The 25,000-nt window shown below is 39.6% G+C and overlaps 2 protein-coding genes across 4 annotated transcripts in view; one reads left to right on the top strand and one right to left on the bottom strand.

Moving 5' to 3' along the window:
• Nucleotides 1-1,540: 1,540 nt before the first annotated feature.
• Nucleotides 1,541-10,864, bottom strand: gpsm3 (G protein signaling modulator 3). Of its 2 annotated transcripts, none has more exons than XM_082149148.1 (5): nucleotides 10,441-10,864; nucleotides 9,786-10,211; nucleotides 8,547-8,703; nucleotides 2,536-2,765; nucleotides 1,541-1,929 (listed from the first exon to the last, which is right to left on the bottom strand). In XM_082149148.1, the coding sequence occupies exons 1-5, from the start codon at nucleotides 10,501-10,503 to the stop codon at nucleotides 1,795-1,797; spliced, it is 1,011 nt and encodes a 336-aa protein (XP_082005274.1). In that variant the 5' UTR covers nucleotides 10,504-10,864; the 3' UTR covers nucleotides 1,541-1,794. The 2 variants fall into 2 exon arrangements, with proteins under 2 accessions (XP_082005274.1, XP_082005273.1); XM_082149147.1 differs by having other exon boundaries at nucleotides 9,786-10,235; nucleotides 10,441-10,862.
• A 1,064-nt stretch (nucleotides 10,865-11,928) lies between these two features.
• pbx2 (pre-B-cell leukemia homeobox 2) overlaps nucleotides 11,929-25,000 on the top strand; it is a 16,647-nt gene continuing 3,575 nt past the window's right edge. Inside the window, exons 1-8 of one of the 2 annotated variants that reach the window (XM_082150107.1) lie at nucleotides 11,929-12,234; nucleotides 12,865-12,938; nucleotides 15,288-15,532; nucleotides 16,278-16,468; nucleotides 18,086-18,221; nucleotides 18,346-18,487; nucleotides 21,313-21,407; nucleotides 22,635-22,685. In XM_082150107.1, coding sequence (XP_082006233.1) covers nucleotides 11,990-12,234; nucleotides 12,865-12,938; nucleotides 15,288-15,532; nucleotides 16,278-16,468; nucleotides 18,086-18,221; nucleotides 18,346-18,487; nucleotides 21,313-21,407; nucleotides 22,635-22,685 — 1,179 coding nt within the window. In that variant the 5' untranslated portion in view covers nucleotides 11,929-11,989. The remainder of the gene's footprint in view (nucleotides 12,235-12,864; nucleotides 12,939-15,287; nucleotides 15,533-16,277; nucleotides 16,469-18,085; nucleotides 18,222-18,345; nucleotides 18,488-21,312; nucleotides 21,408-22,634; nucleotides 22,686-25,000) is intronic. The other variant, XM_082150108.1, reaches the window with a different exon arrangement.

The raw sequence follows: 25,000 nt of genomic DNA, 5'->3' as shown, positions 1-25,000 counted from the left end.
AACAATCTTCACATAAACCCATTATAATAAATGTTATTCATCTTATTTATTTACAGTCCACATTAAAGAAAATACAAAAAATGTTCATTCATATATATTTTAAACCAATCAAAGTCATTTAGTGGCATGTTTCTGAAATCAATTTGCATTTATATCTTTGATATATCATTTATTTGCATTTACAATTCATAATAATTATAAACATGTTCAGCGTTTCGATGAAAATACTCTCATCATCCGCCATTTTCACTATAAATTAAATCTGTGTGAAAATGCTGCATGTTTCTGGCCAAACTCACCCGAAGTAAAGCATTGCACCTCAGAACCTGTGTGTTGTGTTGTGTTCATGTTCATGCATGCAAATATTTTCTGCCTCATGATATTGTAATTCACGTCATGTTCATAATCCTGAAGCTCATGTAAAACCAGGCATTAGCAAACGCCAATTAGCAATGTTCCAGTATAGCGTGTGATTAGTGAGAACACTCACACAGAGTGAGTCTGAACATCATGTGACCTTCACAACCTGAAGTTTGAACTCATTACCATTATTACCATAATTACGAGATTCCAACTTGTAAAAATTGTTCACATCTTCGTAGAACTCGTAATTACGGGAACCTTCTGAGAGCTCGCCTGTACCACCTGACCTGAGGACTGATGTGTTGATGGAGTTACAATAGAAAAGCCTTTATTTTCAGGAAGTGAACAGCTTGGACATCACGTGTTGTCATCACGAAATTACAGTAATTACAACATGAACATAAGAGGTCTGACCTTTCCTCGTGCTGATCAAACTCACAAATAGTGAAGTATAAAATTCAGTTGAATTGAATTGAATTAAGCATCCAAATACTTTTTAGGCCCATCTATAAGTAAAAACCATTACTGATCATACACTTAAATAAAACCTAATATTCCTCAGTGAAAAGGCCCACATGCCGATTTATTTGATACCAAAAAATGTCAAAATATTAAAATATAAAAAAATATAAAAAAATCCCCCAAAATACTGATGCTAATATATATTTACATAAGCCCCTTAAGTCCAAAATATATTTTAAGAATGTACATTTATTATTTTGGCCTTTGAAGTACATTTAATAAAATATTTTGACTTTTGAAGCTGCTGCTTTATTGCAGATTCAAGTCAGAATGATATTGCTTTGGTTTAGTATGAATGCAGTATAAGTCATCTTAAACCCGTTCATTCAACAGATCACACTCATATATAATTTACAATATATATATATATATATATATATATATATATATATATATATATATATATATATATATATATATATATATATATATATATATATATATATATATATATATATATATAGTATATTCCAGTATATGTTACACACTGACTGGCTACAGTAGATCCTTCTCCAGTGAGATGAACAGGATCGGTCTCTGTCGCCTCCTAGTGGCTCAATCAGGGAAGTTGCACTGTGGAAATTCTCACTAAAACAAATTGTTTAAGGTTGCTCTTAAATTCACATTTGTTATATAAAAAAAGTAAACATTATAATTAACACTTAAAACATTTATTTTCATTTTCAGCATGTACATAACAGAAAGAGGCGAAAATCCTTCAAATGATCCTGAACATTTAAAGCAGAAATATTAATCTATAAAGCTGACTGAATTCAAGCGCAATGTTGAAAAGTAGTGCAAGTATTTTTATATCGGTAGTCTGATTTTTATAGTTATTCATATGTGGACCGGAAAGAGTCCGGCATCATTAACTCACACACACTAACAGGCCCAGTAAAGCTTCATGTATTAATGAGCAGGTTTGAACTCTGTTCTCTGTTCATCCATTCGTCCTCCCTGGACCTTCAGCAACAGAGAGAAGAAATCTTCATCGTCCATCGGTCCTGGAGCTGCACTGCGCTGCTCCTCCAGACGCCCCTGGGCCTGGAAACAATATAAGAATATTATTATTAACTTTTTTATAATAATATTTAAATTATGAAAAACTTTGATAATAAATTATATAATTATATATTTTTTTCTTCATAATATTATCATTAATAATAATTAATTAATTAATAAAAAAATTCATCACCACACATATATATATATATATATATATATATATATATATATATATATATATATATATATATATATATATATGGGCCTGGTAAAAAAAATAAAGTAATTATTATTAATAAATTATAATAATAATAATATAAAAACTTTCATAATTGTCAATAAAAAAAATGTGTGCCTGGTTAAAATAAAATGTTTAAATTATTATTATTAACTCAATAATAATTTTTTTTTTTAAATTCATCTGAGTAATAAAACAAATCTGCATATAGTAAAAAACACAAAAAAATAACACAAACTGCATACATGTTTTCAAAATCATGTTAACTATTTCCTCTCACTTGTGTAGATGTGTCTTTTTATACATGAATATAAACAAATCAAATTTTTGGCTTCAACAAGTTTGAGAACCCCTATGTTAAGTGAACTATGTCTGTATCTTCCAGTGTTTGTCTCAGAAGCACTCACTTGCGTGTTGACGATCATGTTGTATAAGTCCTCTTTGGGATTTTGCGTGGGAAGCTTTCGGGTGACCTCTGTGACCTTGCAGCTGCTCTTCCTCAGTTTGGCTTTGCTCAGGACGGGCGGGGGGGCGTTCAGGAGCTCGGCTCGCTGCTCGTCCAGGCGACGGCCCTGAGAGGTCGCCAGCAGGTCGAAGAACTCCTCCTTCTGCAGGGACGTCATGGAGGAGAACATCACTGTGTGGAGAGAGAGAGAAAGTTACCTTTAAAGGTGACATATTATGCCCCTTTTCACAAGATGCAATTCTGTCAGGACCACTATCGTCAAATACGATTAACAATTAGCATATAGTTTGGATTGGCGGTATGGTTCTGTTCTGGGCAAGAACTAGCCTAGCATGGATAAGAGCAGCAATAACCCCCCTTAGGGCAAACAGAACAGAACCAACATGAATGTATGCAGATATCATTAATTTAGATATCAAGATTTTAAATTACAACATAATTGAGAATTTATTCTGATTCAAAGGGGAATCAGAATGCCAAATCCTGACTGAGACAGGAGGAGCTGGGAGGGAGGAGGGTAATTCGCTCCTGAGAAATGTGATAGCTGCTGATAATACAGAAGGAGCTTATATATGTATACAGTTATAGGCGTCGTATTCCTGAGAGTGGAACCGATGCGAGCTTGACTAACGTGACCTGCCAGAACTGACGCTACGCTTGATTGTGTTTTGTTTGGGTCCAACATTACCACCACCAGAGACCCAAGTTCGAGCCCGGCTTGTGACAGAAAAACTGAGTGGACCCGGAGACACGCGGTTCCGAGGACCTGTTGGCTGTGATCACTCAACATCTTTCCAGGGCCATGAAGCTGTTCTCAGCCGACAAGAAGAGCTAATGGCCAAACATTCTCAACTCCTGGCTGAAATGATGAGTTCCATCCGCTAGCTCTTTGAACGCCTCCCCGGTCCTTCACCGTCCTCTGGATCGCTCCCGAGTGGCGACAGTCCTTCTCCTGTGGCGGAGCCCCGACTACCACCTCCCAAGCCCTTCGCTGGAGATCCTGCCAAGGATTCCTCACCCAGTGCTCCCTAACCTTCGAGCTCCAACCTTGAAGTTTTCCCATGTGCCGTTCCAAGATTGCTTATATTATTACCCTTCTGTCAGACAAGGCTCTCTCCTGTGGCAGTCCCAGGAGGTCTGTCGTGGTTCCTACGCAGCATTTGTGGAAGAGTTCAAGCGAGTGTTTGATCATCCTGTCAGTCGTCGGGAAGCTTGTTTTCAGGGAGGGTTGTCTGAGCCCCTTCAAGATGAGTAAGCCACCCGGGAACCAGCTGAGGATCTCGAGTCCCTCATAGCAATGGCCATCCGCCTGAACAATCGTCTAGGAGAGTGGAGATCATCTCTCCGCCAGGTGTCTCAGTCCCAAGTTCCTCTGGGAAGGTCTGTTTCTCCAACTTTTGTTCCCTCGTCCAGAGCTTTCTTGGCTTTTGAACAGCTTCAGGATTCCCCGGAGGACATGCAGGTGGGCCGTTCCAGGCTTTCTCCCAACAAGAGGGAACGTCAAATCACATTTATTTATATAGCGCTTTTTACAATACAGATTGTTTCAAAGCAGCTTTACAGAGATAACAGGAAAATAATGCAAAAAGTTTGTTTCCAGAAGGTCGAGCTAGCCTCCGTTTTGTTTGACAATACTTTGAACGTCAACAAGAAGTGACTTCAACCAACATCGCTTAGAGCACCTTTACATTAAATGTTAAATTGAATGTCCCCAACTAAGCAAGCCAAACCAATGGCAACAAAGGTGGAAAAAGGCGACAGTGGCAAGGAACCAAAACTCCATTAGGGCAGATTGGAGAAAGAAACCTTGGGAGAACCCCAGTCTCAGTCGCTCAGTTCTCCTCTGGCCAATGAACAAACACTGTATGATTATGATTCAGGCAGCATTATAGGTCAGAAGTCAGATTGGTTTGGAACAAGAGGGCCCACGTCACTCCTCTGTTCATCTCTCTGCACTGGCTACCTCTAGCTGCTCGCATCAAGTTCAAGGCACTGACGCTTGCTTACAGAACTATCACAGGCTCAGCTCCCTCCTACTTTCACTCACTCCTACGAGTCTACATCCCTACCAGACACCTAAGATCGGTCAACGAGCGACGTCTCGTGGTTCCATCACAGAAAGCCACAAAATCACTTTCCAGAACATTCTCATTTACAGTTCCATGCTGGTGGAACGCTCTCCCCACCCTCATCCGGAATGCAGAATCCCTGACAACATTCAAAAAACAGCTGAAAACCAATCTCTTCCGTGAGCACTTAACCTTATAGAAAAAAAAAAAAAAAAAAAAATTTTTCCTTTCCCTTTGAAACATCACTTATCAGGCTTATGCTACTCTGAATAATACCTGAACTTCGTATTTTGAGCACTTCCTGCGTTGTTGTTGCTTTTGCCTCTTTATGATGACTCGCTGAATTTAGTCCTAATTTGTAAGTCGCTTTGGATAAGGGCGTCTGCTAAATGACTAAATGTAAATGTAAACAATCAGAATATTATCCAGTCCTATCTGGTTTAAGATCAGAGTCATCCCACCGGGATGGAGACGGGTTTGTTGAGGATCAGTGCTGATGGCTGTCGGGTCGATGAGGCCTTCGATGAGAGTCTAGTTGACACACGTCGCATGAAGGAGCGTCAGTGCCTCTACTGCGGTGCTTCCGGCCACTTCTGCTCTACTTGCCCCAAGCTTTCGGGAAACGCCTGTCCCTGCCCAGCTACAGGAGGGCTGTGATGGGGAAAATTAGAGCTTCTCCCACTAACACTGTCCTAGCTGTTCCTGCCACTCTGTCCTGGGAGGGCAACCAGCACCAGGTCCAGGCTATGATCGATTCCAGCGCCGCAGGCAACTTCCTGTATCTAACCTTGGCTAAGGAACTTAAGATCACTACCCAACTACTTCCTCAACCCCAGGCAGTCACAGTCTTGGATGGCAGACCTCTGGAACCAGGCAAAGTAACAGAGGCGACTCAGTCCCTGTGTCTTACCATCTTTCAACACCAGCAGGAGGAGACCTTCTATCTCATTGACTCCCCCAAGTATCCTATTATCCTGGGTCACCCTTGGCTGCGCAGACATAATCCCCAGATCGACTGGCCGGATGGCACCATTCTGAGCTGGGGTTCCATTTGCCAACTCACCTACCGGCTACAGAGTCCCTCCACCCCTAGTTCTGAGTTTCAAGAGTCTGTTGACCTGTCCCGAGTCCCCAGTGTCTACCATCGGTTCAAAGCAGTGTTCAGTCCCGGGCTACCTCCTTTCTACCTCCTTTTTCCCAGACTCAGTTTCTCGGGTTCATCATCACTCCTAGCCACCTGGAGATAGACCCTAAGAAGGTCAAGGCAGTCCACAACTGGCCCACACCTGCTACAGTCAAAGAGGTTCAATGTTTAATTGGCTTTGCGAACTTCTATAGGAGGTTCATTAAGAATTTCAGCCTTGTGGTGGCCCCCTTGACGGCGCTTACCAAGGGAGGAGGAATCTCAAGCGCTGCTTCACTTCCGCTCCTATTCTTTTGATCCCTGACCCAGAAAGATATTTTGTGGTGGAGATGGACGCCTCAGAGGTGGGGGTGGGGGCCATCCTGTCACAGAGGGTTAAATTACACCCTTGTGCCTTCATGTCTCGCCGCCTATCTGATGCCGAGCACAACTACCACGTGGAGGATCGAGAGTTGCTTGCGGTAAAACTTGCCTTGGAGGAGTGGCACCATTGGCTTGAGGGGCTCAGCATCCTTTCTAGGTTCTCACGGACCACAAAACCTGGAATATCTCCAGCAGGCGAATCGGTTGAATCCGCGGCAAGCGCGATGGTCCCTGTTCTTACAGACCCGACACCGAGAATGTCAAGCCGGATTCCCTGTCTCAAGCCTACTCTCCCGAAACACGAGAGAAGCCCTTAGCATCGATTATTCCGAGGTCTAGAGTCGTCACGCTTCTTCAGTGGGAACTAAAAAGAGTGGTACGAGGGGCCCTTGCCCATGATCCCCATCCAGGCGGTGGTCCTGCTGGACGCATGTATGTTTCTCTGTCTGCCCAGGCCTGGGTCTTGCAGTGGGTTCATGAATTGCCCTTGGTGTGCCATACAGGTAGTGCTCGCACACTGGACTTCCTCCAGCGGCAGTTTTGGTGGCCGTCCATCAAGAAGGATGTTCAGGTCTATGTGGAGGCCTGCCCCGTGTGCAACCAGGGGAAGTCTACACGTCAGCGACCCCAGGGACTGCTCCATCCCTTACCTGTTCCCCGCAGGCCATGGTCGCACCTTTCTCTGGACTTTGTTACGGGACTCCCTCCGTCCCAGGGCAACACAGTCATCCTGGTGGTTGTAGACCAGTTCTCTAAGGCTGCCCTGTTTATTCCCCTGCCCAAGCTGCCTTCGGCCAAAGCGACCGCTGAGCTCCTCATGAACAATGTCTTCTGGATATTTGGAAATCCCCTGGACATTGTCTCTGCCCCATTTCTCGTCCTGGTTCTGGGGGGCCTTCTGCAAGCTTATTGGGGCCACAGCCAGCCTAGTGTTGTCAAAAGTGCCGATTTCGGTACCAAGTCGATACTGAAATGTAAAAAATATGACGCTTTGAGCGCTGTAGAGCAGAATCGTAAACACCTTGGAATGGCCATTGTACTCACGCGCTAATCAAATATGTCTGTGATTGGCTACAATGATCAGCGCTTCAAAAATATGTTGTAAATATACATCAATGACGCTCTTCAGCGAGTGCTTACACAGATACACACAGGAGCGTTTGAAAGCAGTACCGGTCCGCTGGCAATGATAGACGCCTGCTTGTGCTTTCAAACACTCCTGCTTTCAAAACACTTTCAAACACTTCCGTGCGCTCTCAAATGCTGCCGTGCGTTGATCATTGTAGCCAATCCCAGAACACAATGGCCAATCAGAGGTGTTTATGAGGCTCAACAGTGCTCAAAGCGTCACATTTTTTTAATTTCGGTACCAACTTGGTACCGAAGTCTGTACTTTTGATAACACTAAGCCAGCCTATCGTCTGGGTTCCATCCAGAGTCTAATGGCCAGACAGAACAGATTAATCAGGATCTGGAGACCACTTTGCAGTGTATGGCGGCCAGCAATCCCACGTCTTGGGCCACCTATATCATTTGGGCTGAATATGCCCACAACACCCTCCATTCCACGGCTACTGGATTATCCCCTTTTGAATGCCAGTTCGGATACCCCCCCATTATTCCCCAAAGAAGAGGTGCAAGCGCTTTGTCCTGCACTGTAGGCGGACCTGGAGGAAGGCCAGGCGTACCCTCCTTCGGACCTCCTAGAGATACCAAAACCAGGATAATTTACAGGTCAAAAAGTTTGGTTAGCCACTAAGAACCTTCCCCTCCGGGTCGAATCCAAGAAGCTTTCCCAGAAATACATTAGCCCTTTTCACATAGCAGGGAAAGTTAACCCTGTTTCTTATTGCTTGTTTCTCCCTCGCTCCCTTAGAATTAACCCCACGTTTCATGTCTCATTATAAAAACCTGTCTTGTCTTCTCCCTTTTATTTCTCCCTTCTCCCTACTGTTTTTATTCATTTTGTGTTCTCGTGCAAGTGAGATGAGTAAATGCATGTTCACATTTAGTCTAGACCTAAAACAACCATCATGTTTACACACAACACCTCCTCACTTTATCTCTCTCAGCATGGGGACAGGAGAGCTGTCAGTCAATAAATGTGAGAAAGTAACTAGCGTTACTTATCTGAAAGAGTAACTTAGACATTTTTGTTTTAAATTGAAAAAGTAATGCGTTACTTTACTAGTTACTTGAAAAGGTAATCTGATTACGTAACTCAAGTTACTTGAAATGAGTTACCCCCAACACTGGTCATGAGAGCCCTGCTGAAGCCCTGTGGTGTGTTATTATGCTGAAATGTGTGTGTCTTCACCTCTCTGGCTGTGGGCTCGGAGTTGGTGTGTTATTATGCTGAAATGTGTGTGTCTTCACCTCTCTGACTGTGGCGAGGAGTGCTGGGCTCGGAGTAGCATCTTCTACGGTGTTCCAGGCGGAACGAACAGCGCTGGTCGTTGAGCCGTCGGCCCTCCTGTAACGCGAACAACAGCTCACACAGAGCGTCAGGGAAATCTGGAGATAACCTATGAACCTGAGCACACGGACAACAGATCATAGCACATCTAAACATCCACAAGATTATAGATATGGCTTAGTTTCAGATTGCTTGGCAAAGCAATATTATATATATGAATATTATATATATTATACATTTATGGGTGACATTTTTTTCATAATAATAATAATATTTTAATTATGAAAAGCTTTAAATTTTATATATATATTATAGATATTTATTTGAATAAATATATATATACAGTTTTTAAAATTATTATTAACTTTATTCAACACTATAATAATAATAATAATAATAACAATATAAAATAATTTAATTATAATAATTTAAAAAAATTAAAGATATGTGGGCCTGGTTTAAAATAATAATAATAATAATAAAACTTGAATAATAATCATTAAAAAAAATGTATATAAAGGTTTTTCATAATTATAATAATAATAATATTTAAAAAATGATTAACTTTTTAATAATAATAATATGAAAAACTTTATTAATAATACTGAAAATGAAAAATCAAATATATATGGGCCTGGTAAAAAAAATTTATATTAAAATGATTATTATTAGCTTTTTTCATAATAATAATAATAATGTAATAATAATATAAGATTGTCAGATTACGAAAGTAATTGTACTTTCCATATTGCAAGCCATTGGGATATCCATATGCATATGCAGTATAATGATGATTTTAAATGCTGAAAATTCAGCTTTGATCACAAGAATAAATTACACTTTACTATATATTCACATAGAAAACAGCTGATTTACATTGCAAAAATATTTTAACATTTTTACTGTATCAAATAAATACAGCCACGGTGCGCAGGAGAGACTTTGAAAAAACATTAAAGAAATCTTACCGACCCCAAACTTTTGAAGTGTTTATACTAATGTATATGCTAAAAAGTCAAATGAATTAGCATTATCTGGTAGCATATTTCAAAGCCTAAAAACTAGAAGAGACAAGCCCTTCAACAGTCCCGCCCCAAACACGTCAGCACAGGAAAGAAACGTCATTTGTAGAGCCATGGCATCTTCTAAATGCATTTAGACACATTCTTCTTATTATTATTATTATAATATAACTTTACCATTGGCTTTGTATCAGGAAGGCTCAGTCTGTGTTTGGGCCGCAGCTTTACTTCAGCTTGAGCATTTGGTTTTTCCTCTGGCATCTTGTTTTGTTCAGTCGTCCCACTTGACAATCCCTCCTCATTTTCTGTATCATTCTCACAGCCCATGTGATCGTCCACCTGATGCTCTAGACTCTCCTCGTTCATTTCTACTGCTTCACCCTCACTACTCCCTACTTGGACATTGTTGTGATCATGTGAGCTTCCCTCTGTGTTTTCATCAGCCGTCCGAACTCTCAGTACGCTCCTTCCTCTCTCTCCGCTGTTTATCACATCCGAAGGTTCGTCCCCTTCTTCCAGAATGAGAAGAGCTTCCAAATCCTTGTCGTCCGCTGAGGTTTCAACTTTGACCTCAGAGAAATCCATCATAACGTCTGCAGAGCTCTCCATAGAAGAAAATATGAGAACCTATAAAAATGCACACTCCTAATTTCCATATATTGTACAAGTCAAGACTGTACGTTGGCGTCATACATACTATCTAATGCCACTTTTTTAAAGCATGAAATTTGACAACTAGATTAAATGTTTTCAATGCACAACAATAACAACAATATCTGTCCTTATTTCAGTCGGCTAGATGTTGTTGGGTCACATTTTACGGCCTGCTTACCTTCCCAACCTTAGAAGAGTTAAAATGAGGTCCTCTGAGCGGAATGTCAAGTAAAGCCCACATGCATCTCACCTCCGTGTACGAACATGCAATAACTCCCACATATCTCAGCCAAACTTTAGAGCGTCTCTCACAAACGAATCTAAGAAAAAGAGCTAAAAGCTGACACGATGCCTCAACAACTTCACTGTCTCACAGTCTGCTTGTCTCTTCCTGTTCCTCTCTTATGGCCCTGATCCACCCCTATTTATCTGGCCCCTTTCATTTGCACAAGCGGAATAGCTTCGAGTATAGAAATGCACGGATGATACACTCTGCTAAACAAACTTTAGTTTGAATGCTGTGCTTTTTTTATTATAATAATATTAACGACGCTCAACAGCTCTGAAAGACTTGCATGTTGAAACCGGCTGCCTGTTTGTTTAACAGTCTGTGGTTTTGCAGATTTCCTGTTGACTACAAGCAAAAAGAGAAGTTGGTGGCATAAGACACGAGAAAACTAATTCAGTATCTAGCAGTTAAAAGAAGATATTTCCACTTCATTTAGCACAGAGAAACAAGTCCTGTTTCTCCCCCATGTTAATCACACATCTCAGACCTAAAGCCTCCAGGCCATAACCTGATGCATGCAAGAATATCATATTTCATGAGTAGAGCAAGGGTGAATCTCATGAAAACAGGCAAGAACAGGTTCAGAGGTCACATTTCACCATAAAATCTAAGAAATCATATTTTAATTAATTTCTATTAAATATTTGTATTTTATTTAAACATTTCTTCCCCAAATCATCATCTCTCTCTCTCTCTCTCTCTCTCTCTCTCTCTCTCTCTCTCTCTCTCTCTCTCTCTCTCTCTCTCTCTCTCTCTCTCTCTCTCTCTCTCTCTCTTTTAAGCCACTCGATTCTCATTCTCATTCATATCATTATTAGTGTAATAAAATAAATTTTTGCCTGGTTTCACAGGCGAGGCTTGACACTATCTAGTCTCAGACTAAAATGCATGTTTGAGCTGTCTTAACCCAAAGCAACTTGCACTGACATATCATATAATCAGTGTCATTGTTTTGTCACACCAGTAATGTTTTTTAAAGGCATGTTTATAAAATCTACTTAAAAGTCTTAATTCAACTAAGGCCCTAGTTCTGGCCAAGCCCTGTCTGTGAAACCAGGCCATAATTATTTAGATCCCAATTATTTTAATTATTTACGTTTCCTTTGCAATTATTTTTTTCCTTTTGATTTTTGGATGAAACGTAAACTGAACATTCATTCACAAAGACCTCAGATTTTCTGGGAGCAGAGATGCACATGTTGATTGGACTTTATTGGATGAGGTTTATTTACTTTAACCTCTGTGTATTCTGTATTTGACTCATGTAATATGACTCAAAATGTGCTTATATATTGACTTCTGCTTTTGCATGATGTCTATTTCCATGCAAGGCCACGTTTTTTGCCTGTCAATCGCTAGGGGACTCCAGCGTGGTGATGCATGGACACACTCTCACTCACAGTCACACACACGCTTCTAGATTAATGTTCTGCTCAGGATGTTGCAGCCGCAGCAGCCCATCACAGGCAACGGGCCCAGCGCAAGCCGCGGTCTCGGGCTGAGCGTCCACCCGGGAATGCATCCTCTTAACCCGGTGCACCCGCCCTCTCAACACCGCCCCGATGGAGACCCCGCGGGCCTCGAAGGCAGCGAAAACGGACACGACAACCGCCGAGACATTGGAGACATACTGCAACAGATCATGACGATCACCGACCAAAGTTTAGACGAAGCTCAAGGAAAGTGAGTTATTTAAAAAGTATAATTTTTTTTTTCACAACTTAAAAGTTTAGCATTGCGCTAACGACCGCGTGAGACAAGGGTATGCTAAAACAGATAGTGATCTATAATTTATAAAAATTGTAATGACATTACACGCGTTAAGTTACACAAACACACTTTAATTTGATATTTAAGAAGGACTAATGTTAATGTATAAAAAAAAGTTAAACAATTATTAGCATGTGTGCTGAAGTTCACGAGCTTAGCCGCTATTGTTTACGTTTTTCTTGACTTAAAACAAACTCTTTATCTTCAGTTTTGCAATATATATGTCGCAAAATAATGATTCCCGGTTAGATGTGCTAAAGTCTAATCACTTATATGTATCTTATTACTAAAGTAACTTTATTTTTATTCACAAAAGCACAAATCACTGCCTGAAGCTAAGATGAAACGCTAATGTGCCAGGAGAATCGGAGTATTTAAGGAGTAACGTTATAATAATGCATTAAAAATACTTCAATTGTGTAAAGCTGGGGTTGTGAAATATTTTGGTAGCAACATGATTTCAACCTTTATATATTTAATGAGAGTCACAATTGTAGCATGCTAATGTTAGCTAACTGACTTTTGTTTGTTGTTTTGTGACAGAAAACACGCTTTAAACTGTCATCGGATGAAACCGGCTTTATTCAGCGTCCTGTGCGAAATTAAAGAGAAAACTGGTGAGTAATGTGCCTGCATTTTGTGTTAAAAGTGGTAAATACCATAACTGAAACTTTATAATTAGTTTAAAAGTTGGCAGGGGATTCCGTACAGGCGCCATGTTCTGCAAGAACAAAGCCAGACAGTGTATACCTCATAAAAATACAACATTTTCCTTAAATAATAACTTATGTTAATTCTAGTATGTAAATATATTGTCACACTCCATCGTTTGCATGCCATTCTCAATTATTTGAATGTTAGAATTGCACTATTTACACAATAATAGCATAATGATAATGGGTTTGACCAGGTTTGCAGCTTCTAAAAAATAAAATAAATCAAACGTTGCTCTCAAATAATAACAATTTCATACCAAAACAGTGTCAAACCACATTATTTGCATGTTATACCCAATTATTTGCATGCATTAGAAATGTTAATATAGCACTTTCAGCATACCAATAACAAATGGTTACTGGTTTGTCTGGTTTGCAGTTCTTAAAAACCAAATAAACACTTTTCTCGCAAATACTCAGCAGTATCGGCTCAATACAAGCGTTATAATCTCAAACCCTGTTGTTTGTATGTGACACCACTTTTTTGCATGTGCAAGAAAAGCAGTACAACGGTAATATGGTAATTGGCTTCTTTGAGAAACTCGTAAAGCAAAATAAATAATCAAAAGCAAATAATCTTTACTCCCTCCGTTATATCAACACAAACCCTTCTATTTGCTGTTTGTATGAAGACTAAGTTTAGGGAATCCCATAAGAGGACTGAAATGTTTACTGTGATGGTTAGTAATTAAATGGCTTTGTGCCTAATGGAGTCGTTTAATTTCCGTGGTCTGGCACGCTCCCATGGCGTTGCATGCTGTGTGTCATCAATCATACAGTACTGCCGTACACTGCTTATTGCACAGGGCTTTCTTGAAACACTGACCTTCACATTGTAAAGTATATAAATAAAAGCTCTTCCAGTTAGGGTCTGTGTAATATAATAAAGCTGTACTTAAAGGTGGCTGCTGTGTTCAAGCATGGATGACACACGTACTGTCAAAATGACTCATCCTGCTTAATGCTTTGACCTTGACTGAAGCACTTAACCTCGTGATTATACTGATGATTAGAGTGTAATGGAAATTAATTCAAATGGATCTTGTATTTATCTTGACTGCCTTAACAGTATCTGACATCCTTGAAAAGATTTTTAATATCTTATTTAATCTCGGTTTTAAATTTTAATTACCCAGAGTATAGTTTTGGGATATAAATAGCTAGAGCAGCTGGTTTGGCATTAAGTCAAGTCACCTTTATTTCTATTGTGCTTCATACAATACAGATCGTTTTCAAAGCAGCTTTACAGAGATAACAGGAAAAGGATTCAAGAATGCAAACAGTTCGTTTCGGCTAAGCATACGTACAGCATCTCTAAGAGAAAATAGTGTCATTGTTAAGTCAAGTTATATCTTTGAATTATATATATATATATATATATATATTATTAATGTGTTTTATTGATATGCATATTGTGCATTAGTGATGCCACAATACTGGAATTTCCAACTTCGATACTATAACTTGAAAAATATCAATATTCAATAGCACTGGGAACACTGCCACATATACCACCACCATACAGATCATTTGTTATTATCTCATAATTTTTTTAATAATTTGGGTAATTTAGTTGCGATATCTCACACACAGCACAGGGAGGCTTTATTTGAATTGTTGAACTAAATTTACACAAGAAAAAGTTAAGTAAACAGTCAGTAATAAAAGAAGAAACGATAGCACAAGTAAATACATTCGAATAAAGAGACTAAATAAATAAACACTGCTTTAAGTTTTTCAGGTGGGTCTAACAGTGGTATTTAGGTAAGAAATATTACAGAAATGAATGTAATCAAATGTAAAATAACACTGGATAGTCTTCATTGTAAAAAATTAATTGCAGATTAATGCTCACAAATAAAAGTTATTCAGTCAAGAGCAGCGAGTGATTTTCTCTTTGTCTTTTGTTCTTTGATTAACATGATAGACGGCAGTGGGTTTATTAGGCTACTGTCACTTTAAGAGCTTATGCACAGATCCAATATACTGTTACACGACATACGTTTTCTTTCTCAACTATTTACCTTCCAAAACTGACTGTATTTGCATAAATACTCACCAAGACGGACTTTTTGACATCATTTTGTATGTATTTGCTTCTTTAAGTGATTTGGTTCTCGCAAGCTGTTTGAGATTCGTCTTTATGTGCATATCACTTATATAGATGTATATAGGAATGCTAGAGTTTTGCTATTAAGCATCTGGTAAATATAATATGTTGAATATTAATGTATGAATTTCTTCTCTCAGGTCTTTCCATGAGAAATGCTCAGGAGGAGGAGCCTCCAGACCCACAGCTCGTGCGATTGGACAACATGCTTCTGGCCGAAGGTGTGGCCGGTCCAGAAAAAGGGGGCGGAGCCGCCGCTGCGGTTTCCGCGGCGACCAGCTCTGGCGGGATGTCACCTGACAGCTCATTGGAGCACTCCGACTATAAAAGCAAGTTGAGCCAAATTCGGAACATTTACCACACAGAGCTGGAAAAATACGAGCAGGTACATATCGCTGCCGTTGTGCTGGGTAGCCACGCCCTCAGGGACATCTCATTGGTCCAAAATCCTGCTTCGCAAAGCTGTAAATGCCTTGGTTCCGGAAGTATTTTTCCATTCATGTTTTTTCCCATAGGGATTTTAAACAAGTCTTTGGTTAAAGAGTTGCAATGCAAAGCAATACTTACAAAGCAAATAGTATTTAAAAATCAGAGAAAAAGATAAAGACTGTGAACTTAACAGCTTTAATGCGGGAAAGAACTACAATCCAATGAAGCATTGCAAGTGATGTAATTGATTTAAAAAATGATGGAGAAATATGAAACCTGTTGATTTTCAAGCAGTTTGAGAGACATTTGCAGTGCTTCATGGAAGTGGGTGGGCTATTTGCTTGTTTTGGCTCTCTGATTGGTGGAGATTTCACGGAGGAATCTTGGGGAATGTAGTTTTTCATCAATTTATAAAAAAGAAATTATAATAATGCTGGTTGATGGCTTCAACAAAAGCACAGTAGGTCTGTCTTTATTGGTTTATTGTTCAAAATAAATGTTCCTATGAAGAAAATGAATGGGATTTTTACTTCTGGAACCCCGACTGTTGCATTCTGTTGAGCTTGAGCTTAAAAGTCTACATGATCTGTTGTGATGTGTCAGTTTGCACAGCGTTTTCCTTTCAGTGAGGACAGGAAATGGACGTTTGATGCACTTTGACACAGAAAGGAGCTGGTTTGTAATGTCATTGCTGTCTACAGGCGTGCAGTGAGTTCACGACCCATGTGATGAACCTTCTGAGGGAGCAGTCTCGCACCCGGCCCGTGTCTCCGCGCGAGATCGAGCGCATGGTGAACATCATCCACCGCAAGTTCAGCTCCATCCAGACACAGCTCAAGCAGAGCACCTGTGAAGCCGTCATGATCCTGCGCTCGCGCTTTCTGGACGCCAGGTGTGTTCGCCAGTGCCATACGGAGTGTGTAGTGTAGTCTAGTGTAGTCTAGTGTAGTCTAGTCTAGTCTAGTCTAGTGTAGTCTAGAGTGTAGTGTAGTCTAGTGTAGTCTAGTGTAGTCTAGTGTAGTCTAGTGTAGTCTAGAGTCTAGTGTAGTCTAGTGTAGTCTAGTGTAGTGTAGTGTAGTGTAGTGTAGTGTAGTGTAGTGTAGTGTAGTCTAGTGTAGTCTAGTGTAGTCTAGTGTTGTGTAGTGTAGTGTAGTCTAGTGTAGTCTAGTGTAGTGTAGTCTAGTGTAGTCTAGTGTAGTCTAGTGTAGTCTAGTGTAGTCTAGTGTAGTGTAGTGTAGTGTAGTGTAGTGTAGTCTAGTGTAGTCTAGTGTAGTGTAGTGTAGTGTAGTGTAGTCTAGTGTAGTGTAGTCTAGTCTAGTGTAGTCTAGTGTAGTGTAGTGTAGTGTAGTCTAGTCTAGTGTAGTCTAGTGTAGTGTAGTCTAGTGTAGTGTAGTGTAGTGTAGTCTAGTCTAGTGTAGTCTAGTGTAGTCTAGTGTAGTCTAGTGTAGTGTAGTGTAGTGTAGTCTAGTGTAGTCTAGTGTAGTCTAGAGTGTAGTGTAGTCTAGTGTAGTCTAGTGTAGTGTAGTGTAGTGTAGGCAAAAAAATTTAATAATCTGTTTGCTGTGCTAGTTTGGCAAAAATGATATAGCTATATAATAAAATGATAAGAAATAATAATAATAATTATTATTATTATTACTGAAAGTAAATATAAAAATGAAATAAAAACACAATAAGAAATATTGCTAAAATAAAAAAGATTATTTTAGAAAAATAATGTAATGATCTTTTTTTTATACCTTACAACAGAAAAATGACAGTGTTAATATTTATTAATAAAATGCAAATATTTTTATAAAAAATATTTAAAAACGAATATTTATCATTTTAACTATTTATTTATTTTTAATAGAAATTGCGATTGTGATAAAAAAAAAAGGTTGCTGTGCTTGTTTGTAGGGCTGCAGAGTTTGGCCAACATTTTGGAATTATATATCAATATAGCTATATAATAATAATAATAATCATTATTATTTTTACTAAATGTAAATATAACAATTGCTCAATAAAAACAAAATAAGAAATATTGCTAAAATAAAGGATTATTTAAGAAAAATAATATAATAATAATAATAATTTTATTTTACCTTACAACTTTATAAAAATATCTTCATTTTGTTTACTATAAAATATTTAAAAACAAATATTTATGATTTTGTAAAACATTTTTAAATAAATTGCCATTGTGATTGAAAAAACTTTAATCACAAAATGAATAGCTGTTTAATAATTATAATAACTAAATGTAAATAAATAAATAAATGTTACTAAAATAAAAAAATATTATTTAAAAAAATATATAACAACTGTAAAATTACAATACTATTATTTATGACTGTCTTAATTTCTTCATTTTCAGACATTAAACCATCAAACTACAGAACATATTTTGCTAATATGCTTTAATCTCTGCATTAGTGCACTAATGAATCACGATCACAAAGTGCGTTTTGTTTTCTGCATTTAGACGAGACAAATATCTGACTGTGAAATCTTCTTGCTTTATCAGACGCAAGCGGCGTAATTTCAGTAAACAGGCCACGGAGGTGCTGAACGAGTACTTCTACTCGCATCTCTCGAACCCGTACCCGAGTGAGGAAGCCAAAGAAGAGCTGGCCAAGCAGTGCAGCATCACCGTGTCTCAGGTAAGCTCTGTTTAACAGCTGGGTCTCCTCCAGTGTTTGAGGAGCGCTTGGCTCTCGCTGCACTACGGGGGCGTCCCGTCATCAGAGGGGGATCGGTTTCATTTTAGCTCTGCAATCGTGACAGGTGTCCAACTGGTTTGGCAACAAGAGGATTCGCTATAAGAAGAACATTGGGAAGTTCCAGGAAGAGGCCAATCTGTACGCCATGAAGACGGCTTTAGGAGCGACACAGAGCGAGGAATCACCACACACCCCAAACTCCACTGGTTAGTTGGACAATATATGCAATACATATTAATAAACACTAACGTGTGTGTGTGTGTTATATATATATATACACTACAGTGTGTCCTTCAGAAATCATTCTAATATGATGATTTGATGCTCAAGAAACATTTATTATTATCAGTGTTAAAAACTGCTGTGTACAATTTTCTTTCAAAATTCTTTGATGAATAGAAAGTTCAAAAGAACAGCATTTATTTAAAATAGAATATTTTCTAACTTTATAGTCTTTACTGTAACTTTTGATCAGTTTAACTCATCCTTGATGAATAAAAGTATTGATTTATTTTATTTTATTTCTTTCCCCCAAAAATAAAATTAAAATTCTTACTGAGCCCAAACTTTTGAACGGTAGTGTATTTATTTACGGTAGGAAATATCTTCATGGAACATGATCTTTACTTAATATCCTAATGATTTTTGGCATAAAAGAAAAATCGATAATTTTGACTGTGTATCGTTGGCTATTGCAACGTGACTGGTTTTATATATATATATACACACACACACACTCCAAACTCCACTGGTGGTTAGTTAAAGTCGGGGTGTTTTCACACTAGTTTCTAGGGATTTAAAATTTGCCTGGACAATATATGCAATACATATTAATAAACAGTAACATTTACCTATATAAGTATATACAGTACCGGTCAAAAGTTTGGAAACATTATTATTTTTTATGTTTTTGAAAGAAAAACTCATTTTATGCTTATCAAGCCTGCATTTATTTAATCAAAAATACAGTAAAAACAGTAATATTGTGAAATAATATTATTACTATTTAAAATAAAAATAGTCATTACTCCAGTCTTCAGTGTCACATGATCCTTCAGAAATCATTCTAATATGATGATTTGATGCTCAGTTATCATCAATGTTGTAAACAGTTGTGCTATATATATGTGTGTGTGTGTGTGTGTGTGTGTGTGTGTGTGTGTGTGTGTGTGTGTGTGTGTGTTAGGGCTGGGAGAAAATATCGATTCACCCAACTACTGCAATTTTTTTTTGTTTACAATTTTAAAATCGATTTATTTAATTTTGTCCCAGAATCGGACAAATTCAAATGAATTCAATTGAAATAGCTTTATTTTTGTCCTTGCTTACAAGTGAGGTTGACTCGTTTGTAATCGACGAGTTAGCCACTTTTGAAATGTCGTTATCTATGAGTGTTGAAAAGCCCCTCGCGCTGCTCATATGCAGAGAGATAAGACCATAGAGCTGCATGATTAATCTTTAAAAGATCGTGATCTCGATTCAAACACACGCGATCTTCTTCCATTTCATCTGTCTATTAAACCTTTGATAAAATCATATCTCAACATTAAAATCTGTGTTGGCACTCACCCGGAGAGAGTCGTCATGAAACCACTTCACAAACAGTCTTTTCAACCTCATATTATCATTATTTCTGTGATGCTATAGTTCAGATTATCATAGAAGTACGTGGATAAAAGTTTAAAGTTCAAATATGAACACTGATGGTAGATGGTAAAAACTGATGTCTACGATAGCGGTCAAAATCAGCTTTTGATAGAAACTTGGTGCTTAAAATAATGCATTTATCAATTACATTGTGACAAGTGACTGTTAAAACATTTATTTGTTATTGAATAATTAATTAAAGAGAATGTAGGATTGCATGATGCTTCTGAAATAAAAGTCAGAAAGATGTGATGATTTGTTTCGGTAAATATGACTCATCTTATACATCATGTAAAGTCTTTATAAGTGTGTGATTTAACTTTTCCCGATAGTCTAGTGTTAAAAAAATACTAATTGCAATGCATATCGAATCTGCACACAAGTATCGTGATAGAATCAAATCGGGAGATGGGTGTATCGTCCCAGCCCTAGTGTGTGTGTGTGTGTGTGTGTGTGTAAAACTAGTAAATGTATGTAAATGTTTATTTTTCCCATACAAATGCACTTTACACTGCTGACGAGACCTCGTTAATCCATAATGAAACTCATCAGCATCGATTAGTTGCAGTAGCTGTTGTAACGATTAGGTTTTTCATGTATAGCCGCGTTTCCACCACAGGAACTTTCCCCAGGAACGAGGGACTCTGGGCTGGGACTCAGGAATCAGGAATCAGGGTCTAAATGAAGTTCTGGGTAAATATTTCCCCCTCCGAAAGTCGCTCGCGAGGTAGCACTTTTTCAAAGTTCAGGAACTTTCAGGGGCGGGACTTGAGCGCTGAACATGCTGATTGGTCGAGTTCATGCCGCATTTTGATTGGTTGGCATTTTATTTCCACCAGCATCAGTTGCCTGCTATCCGCATCAACAATGAGTTTAAGAAATACGACCGATGACGAGGTTAAGGCTTTATTAAGCTTAAATTCAGAGGATGAAATCCGGCGGGAACTGTAAAGTCGCGCGCAGTCGTGCGTCACCGGACTATTTGCCTAATCTTCACGGATTCGAGTGTGCGTTCTGTATGATAACTGTGGTAATCTGCTTTATTAGATGCTAATTAGCAGTTCTCGCTGCTTGAGCTTAAATACTTTTGTTCTGTTTATTTTGTTTAGGCCTTCACATATTGTTTAATGTTTTCAACTAAAAGAAAAACCTAAGATGTATCGTAAGCGTGTTGTGTACATTGCCTAACCATAAGCTTGTTCGGAAATGGTGACAAAAACGTAAAACAAAAAAATCTTTAACTTAAAAAATGACGTCCTTCTCGTTGAACGTTATTTAAATATTCGAATATTCGATTTTTTGAGCCCCAATTTTCGAATTCAATATTTTAGAAAAATGCCCATCCCTACTTTATGACTGAGTGTCTTTCCTTTTGTTTTTCCAGGCTCAGGGTCGTTCTCGCTGTCAGGGTCAGCTGACTGCTTCCTAGGAGTTCCTCCAATGAACGGAGAGCAGCCTCCATATCACATGGGCGCTCAGGTACGACTCTCTCACACTCTCATCACTGCGCTTCTGCTGCATGTCATCATGCATGTGTGTTTCTGGATCATCAGAGGGATTTAGGCGTGAAACGCTACACATACTTTCGGTCCGGTACGTGTGTGTCCTGAGCAAAACAGATTTCAGAACAGGTTTGCTTGCTGCCCGATCTCGAGCACACTCAGTGAGAAAGCGTTTGAATTCACTGTGTAGTCAATCATTTTATCCCTTGAAACTCATCATTGATCACCAAAATGACATATTTAAAAAAAAATGTATTGAAAAAAATGCCTCCATGCATTAAAATATCTTGAATGTAACTCGACACCCTTGCCTCATTTAGTATGCGTGGTTCTATGAATATGCAAATGAGCCCCACCTCCACTCACTCACTCAGCTCAGAGATCCACTGGTTGACGATCACACATTGATCTGATTGGTTACAAGGTAGTTTGTGACGTCAGAAACACCAGCGATTTCAAAGCGTGTGTTTGAGACTGTCTTTGGTTCACTGCAGTTTAAAGGAGAAAATACTCAGCAATGCTGTCGACTTATGAATTTACACATGCTTTGTCTTAAAGCATATTAAAAACACCACATAGACACATAAACAACATTAAAAGCTGGATTTTCACCACAGGGGGACACAGGGGGACTTTCACCACATCTGCACAGCAGATGTCGTGCCATAGTGTTATAGAAGGCTTTTCACTCCACAAATCACCAACATTCACCATGGATTTAATGTAGTAAACCGAACTGTAACCATGGTATTGTGGCAGAAATAGTCAAATGTTTAGTTTTGTCTGGTCAGAGTACCATCATATATAGGCTACGCACATTCAACGAGCACATTTAGCTCGACTCGCAGCATTATTCTGGATGTTCGATAAGTTTTGTCCTGAAATATACATAATAAAAGCCGACCAATCAGGTTGTGATCGTATCCCTGTGCCTTTGGGTTCGGTGTTAAAATGGCAATGTGAACGCAAAGCAGAGCAGGACTAAATGTGTTTAGTTTTTTTTTGGTCTGTACCAAGCGAACTGACAAAGTGTGAACACACCCTTAATGGAAATTTACCAGTAAAGACTGGAAACGTGAAAGAGGCTATGACTGGGGCACGTACCGATCAGTTATCCTTGTGTAGCGTTACACCCCTAGAGGGAGCGATGTGATTTTGTGTGTTTGCTTTGCCTAAATGTCCTTTTCCTCTCTCTCTCTGGTAGGACGCTCAATCCCGCTTCTCAGAGAGACTCTATAGTACCAGAGAGAGCCGGGTGAGGAGCTCATTTCACGCTCGCTTGTGTCCGTGATCTATCCGTCATGTGACTTACTGTGATCTGCACCCGCTTATGAGCGTTCTGCTGATTATAATCCAGGCCTATTCACATCAAGAGCGTGTGTGAAGCAGCACATGATTATTAAAAATGAGAAATATTCACACAAATTAACAAAGGTCAATTGCACATATTTGGTCTTGCATACAAAATACAACCTCTTTTGAGAAAGTATCCAGAGAAATGCTGTATAAATGTAAATTAAATGATAATAATGATCTGATCATGCAGATTTCACTCACTTTAAATAAGTGTGAAATAGGAATATATCTTGGTATGATGATAAAATAGCAGGGTTATTGTTAACTAAAACTATTTAAAAAAAACATTTCTGTTAATTGAAATAAAGCTAAAATAAAATATAAATATTAGTTGAAAAACTTAAACTTATATCTGATAAAAAATTTTTTTTACTTTTAAATAAGTGTGTATAATAGGAATATATCTATAATTATATATTATTAATAAGTAAAGTTGTGTGTATGTTTAAATTATTTTTTTTTTTATTATATTATCTGATTTGACATATTTCATTCGTTTAATAATGGGCTAGTATTAGGAATAAAAATAATAAATGTACTTATAGTAAATATCAGAAAGAAATCTGGCGACTTTCGCAACGTGAAGGGCCCGTATAGGCACGTCATGCTCGTATAGGGCCCGTATAGGCACGCCGTATAGGGCACGTAATGCACGTATAGGCACGTCAAGCACTTATAGGGCCGGTATAGGCACGTCATGCTCGTATAGGGCCCGTATAGGCACGCCGCATAGGGCCCGTATAGGCACGCCGTATAGGGCCCGTATAGGCACGTAATGCACGTATAGGCACGTCAAGCACTTATAGGGCCCGTATAGGCACGTCATGCCTGTATAGGGCCCGTATAGGCACGTCATGCACGTATAGGGCCGGTATAGGCACGTCATGCCCGTATAGGCACGTCATGCACGTATAGGGCCGGGATAGGCACGTCATGCACGTATAGGACCGGTATAGGCACGTCAAGCCCGTATAGGGCCTGTATAGGCACGTCATGCCCGTATAGGCACGTCAAGCACGTATAGGCACGTCATGCCCGTATAGGGCCCGTATAGGCACGTCATGCCCGTATAGGGCCCGTATAGGCACGTCATGCACGTATAGGGCCCGTATAGGCACGCCATGCCCGTATAGGGCCCGTATAGGCCCATCATGCACTTATAGGGCCCGTATAGGCACGTCATGCACGTATAGGGCCCGCACGTATAGGGCCCGTATAGGCACGTCAGGCACGTATAGGGCCCGTATAGGCACATAATGCCCGTATAGGGCCCGTATAGGCACATCATGCACTTATAGGGCCCGTATAGGCACATAATGCCCGTATAGGGCCCGTATAGGCACGTCAGGCACGTATAGGGCCCGTATAGGCACATAATGCCCGTATAGGGCCTGTATAGGCACATCATGCACTTATAGGGCCCGTATAGGCACGTATAGGGCCCGCACGTATAGGGCCCGTATAGGCACATAATGCCCGTATAGGGCCTGTATAGGCACGTCATACCCATATAGGGCCCGTATAGGCACATCATGCACGTTATAGGGCCCGTATAGGTACGTCATGCACGTTATAGGGCCCGTATAGGCATGTCGTGCACGTATAGGCATATAGGCACATCATGCACTTATAGGGCCCGTATAGGCACGTCATGCACGTATAGGGCCCGTATAGGCACGTCATGCACGTATAGGGCCCGCAGGTATAGGGCCTGTATAGGCACGTCATGCACGTATAGGGCCCGCACGTATAGGGCCCGTATAGGCACGTCAGGAACGTATAGGGCCCGCACGTATAGGGCCCGTATAGGCACGTCATGCACATATAGGGCCCGCACGTATAGGGCCCGTATAGGCATGTCATGCCCGTATAGGGCCCGTATAGGCACATCATGCACTTATAGGGACCGTATAGGCACGTCATGCACGTATAGGGCCTGCACGTATAGGCACGTATAGGCAAGTAATGCACTTATAGGGCCCGTATAGGCACATCATGCACTTATAGGGACCGTATAGGCACGTCATGCACGTATAGGGCCTGCACGTATAGGCACGTATAGGCAAGTAATGCACTTATAGGGCCCGTATAGGCACATCATGCACTTATAGGGACCGTATAGGCACGTCATGCACGTATAGGGCCTGCACGTATAGGCAAGTAATGCACTTATAGGGCCCGTATAGGCACGTCATGCACGTATAGGGCCTGCAC

This window comes from Leuciscus leuciscus, assembly GCF_965113295.1.
Source record: "Leuciscus leuciscus genome assembly, chromosome: 20".
In the NCBI taxonomy this organism is placed as follows: domain Eukaryota; kingdom Metazoa; phylum Chordata; class Actinopteri; order Cypriniformes; family Leuciscidae; genus Leuciscus; species Leuciscus leuciscus.
Note: the sequence above shows the minus strand (reverse complement) of the source record. Positions and strands in the feature narration are given on the sequence as shown.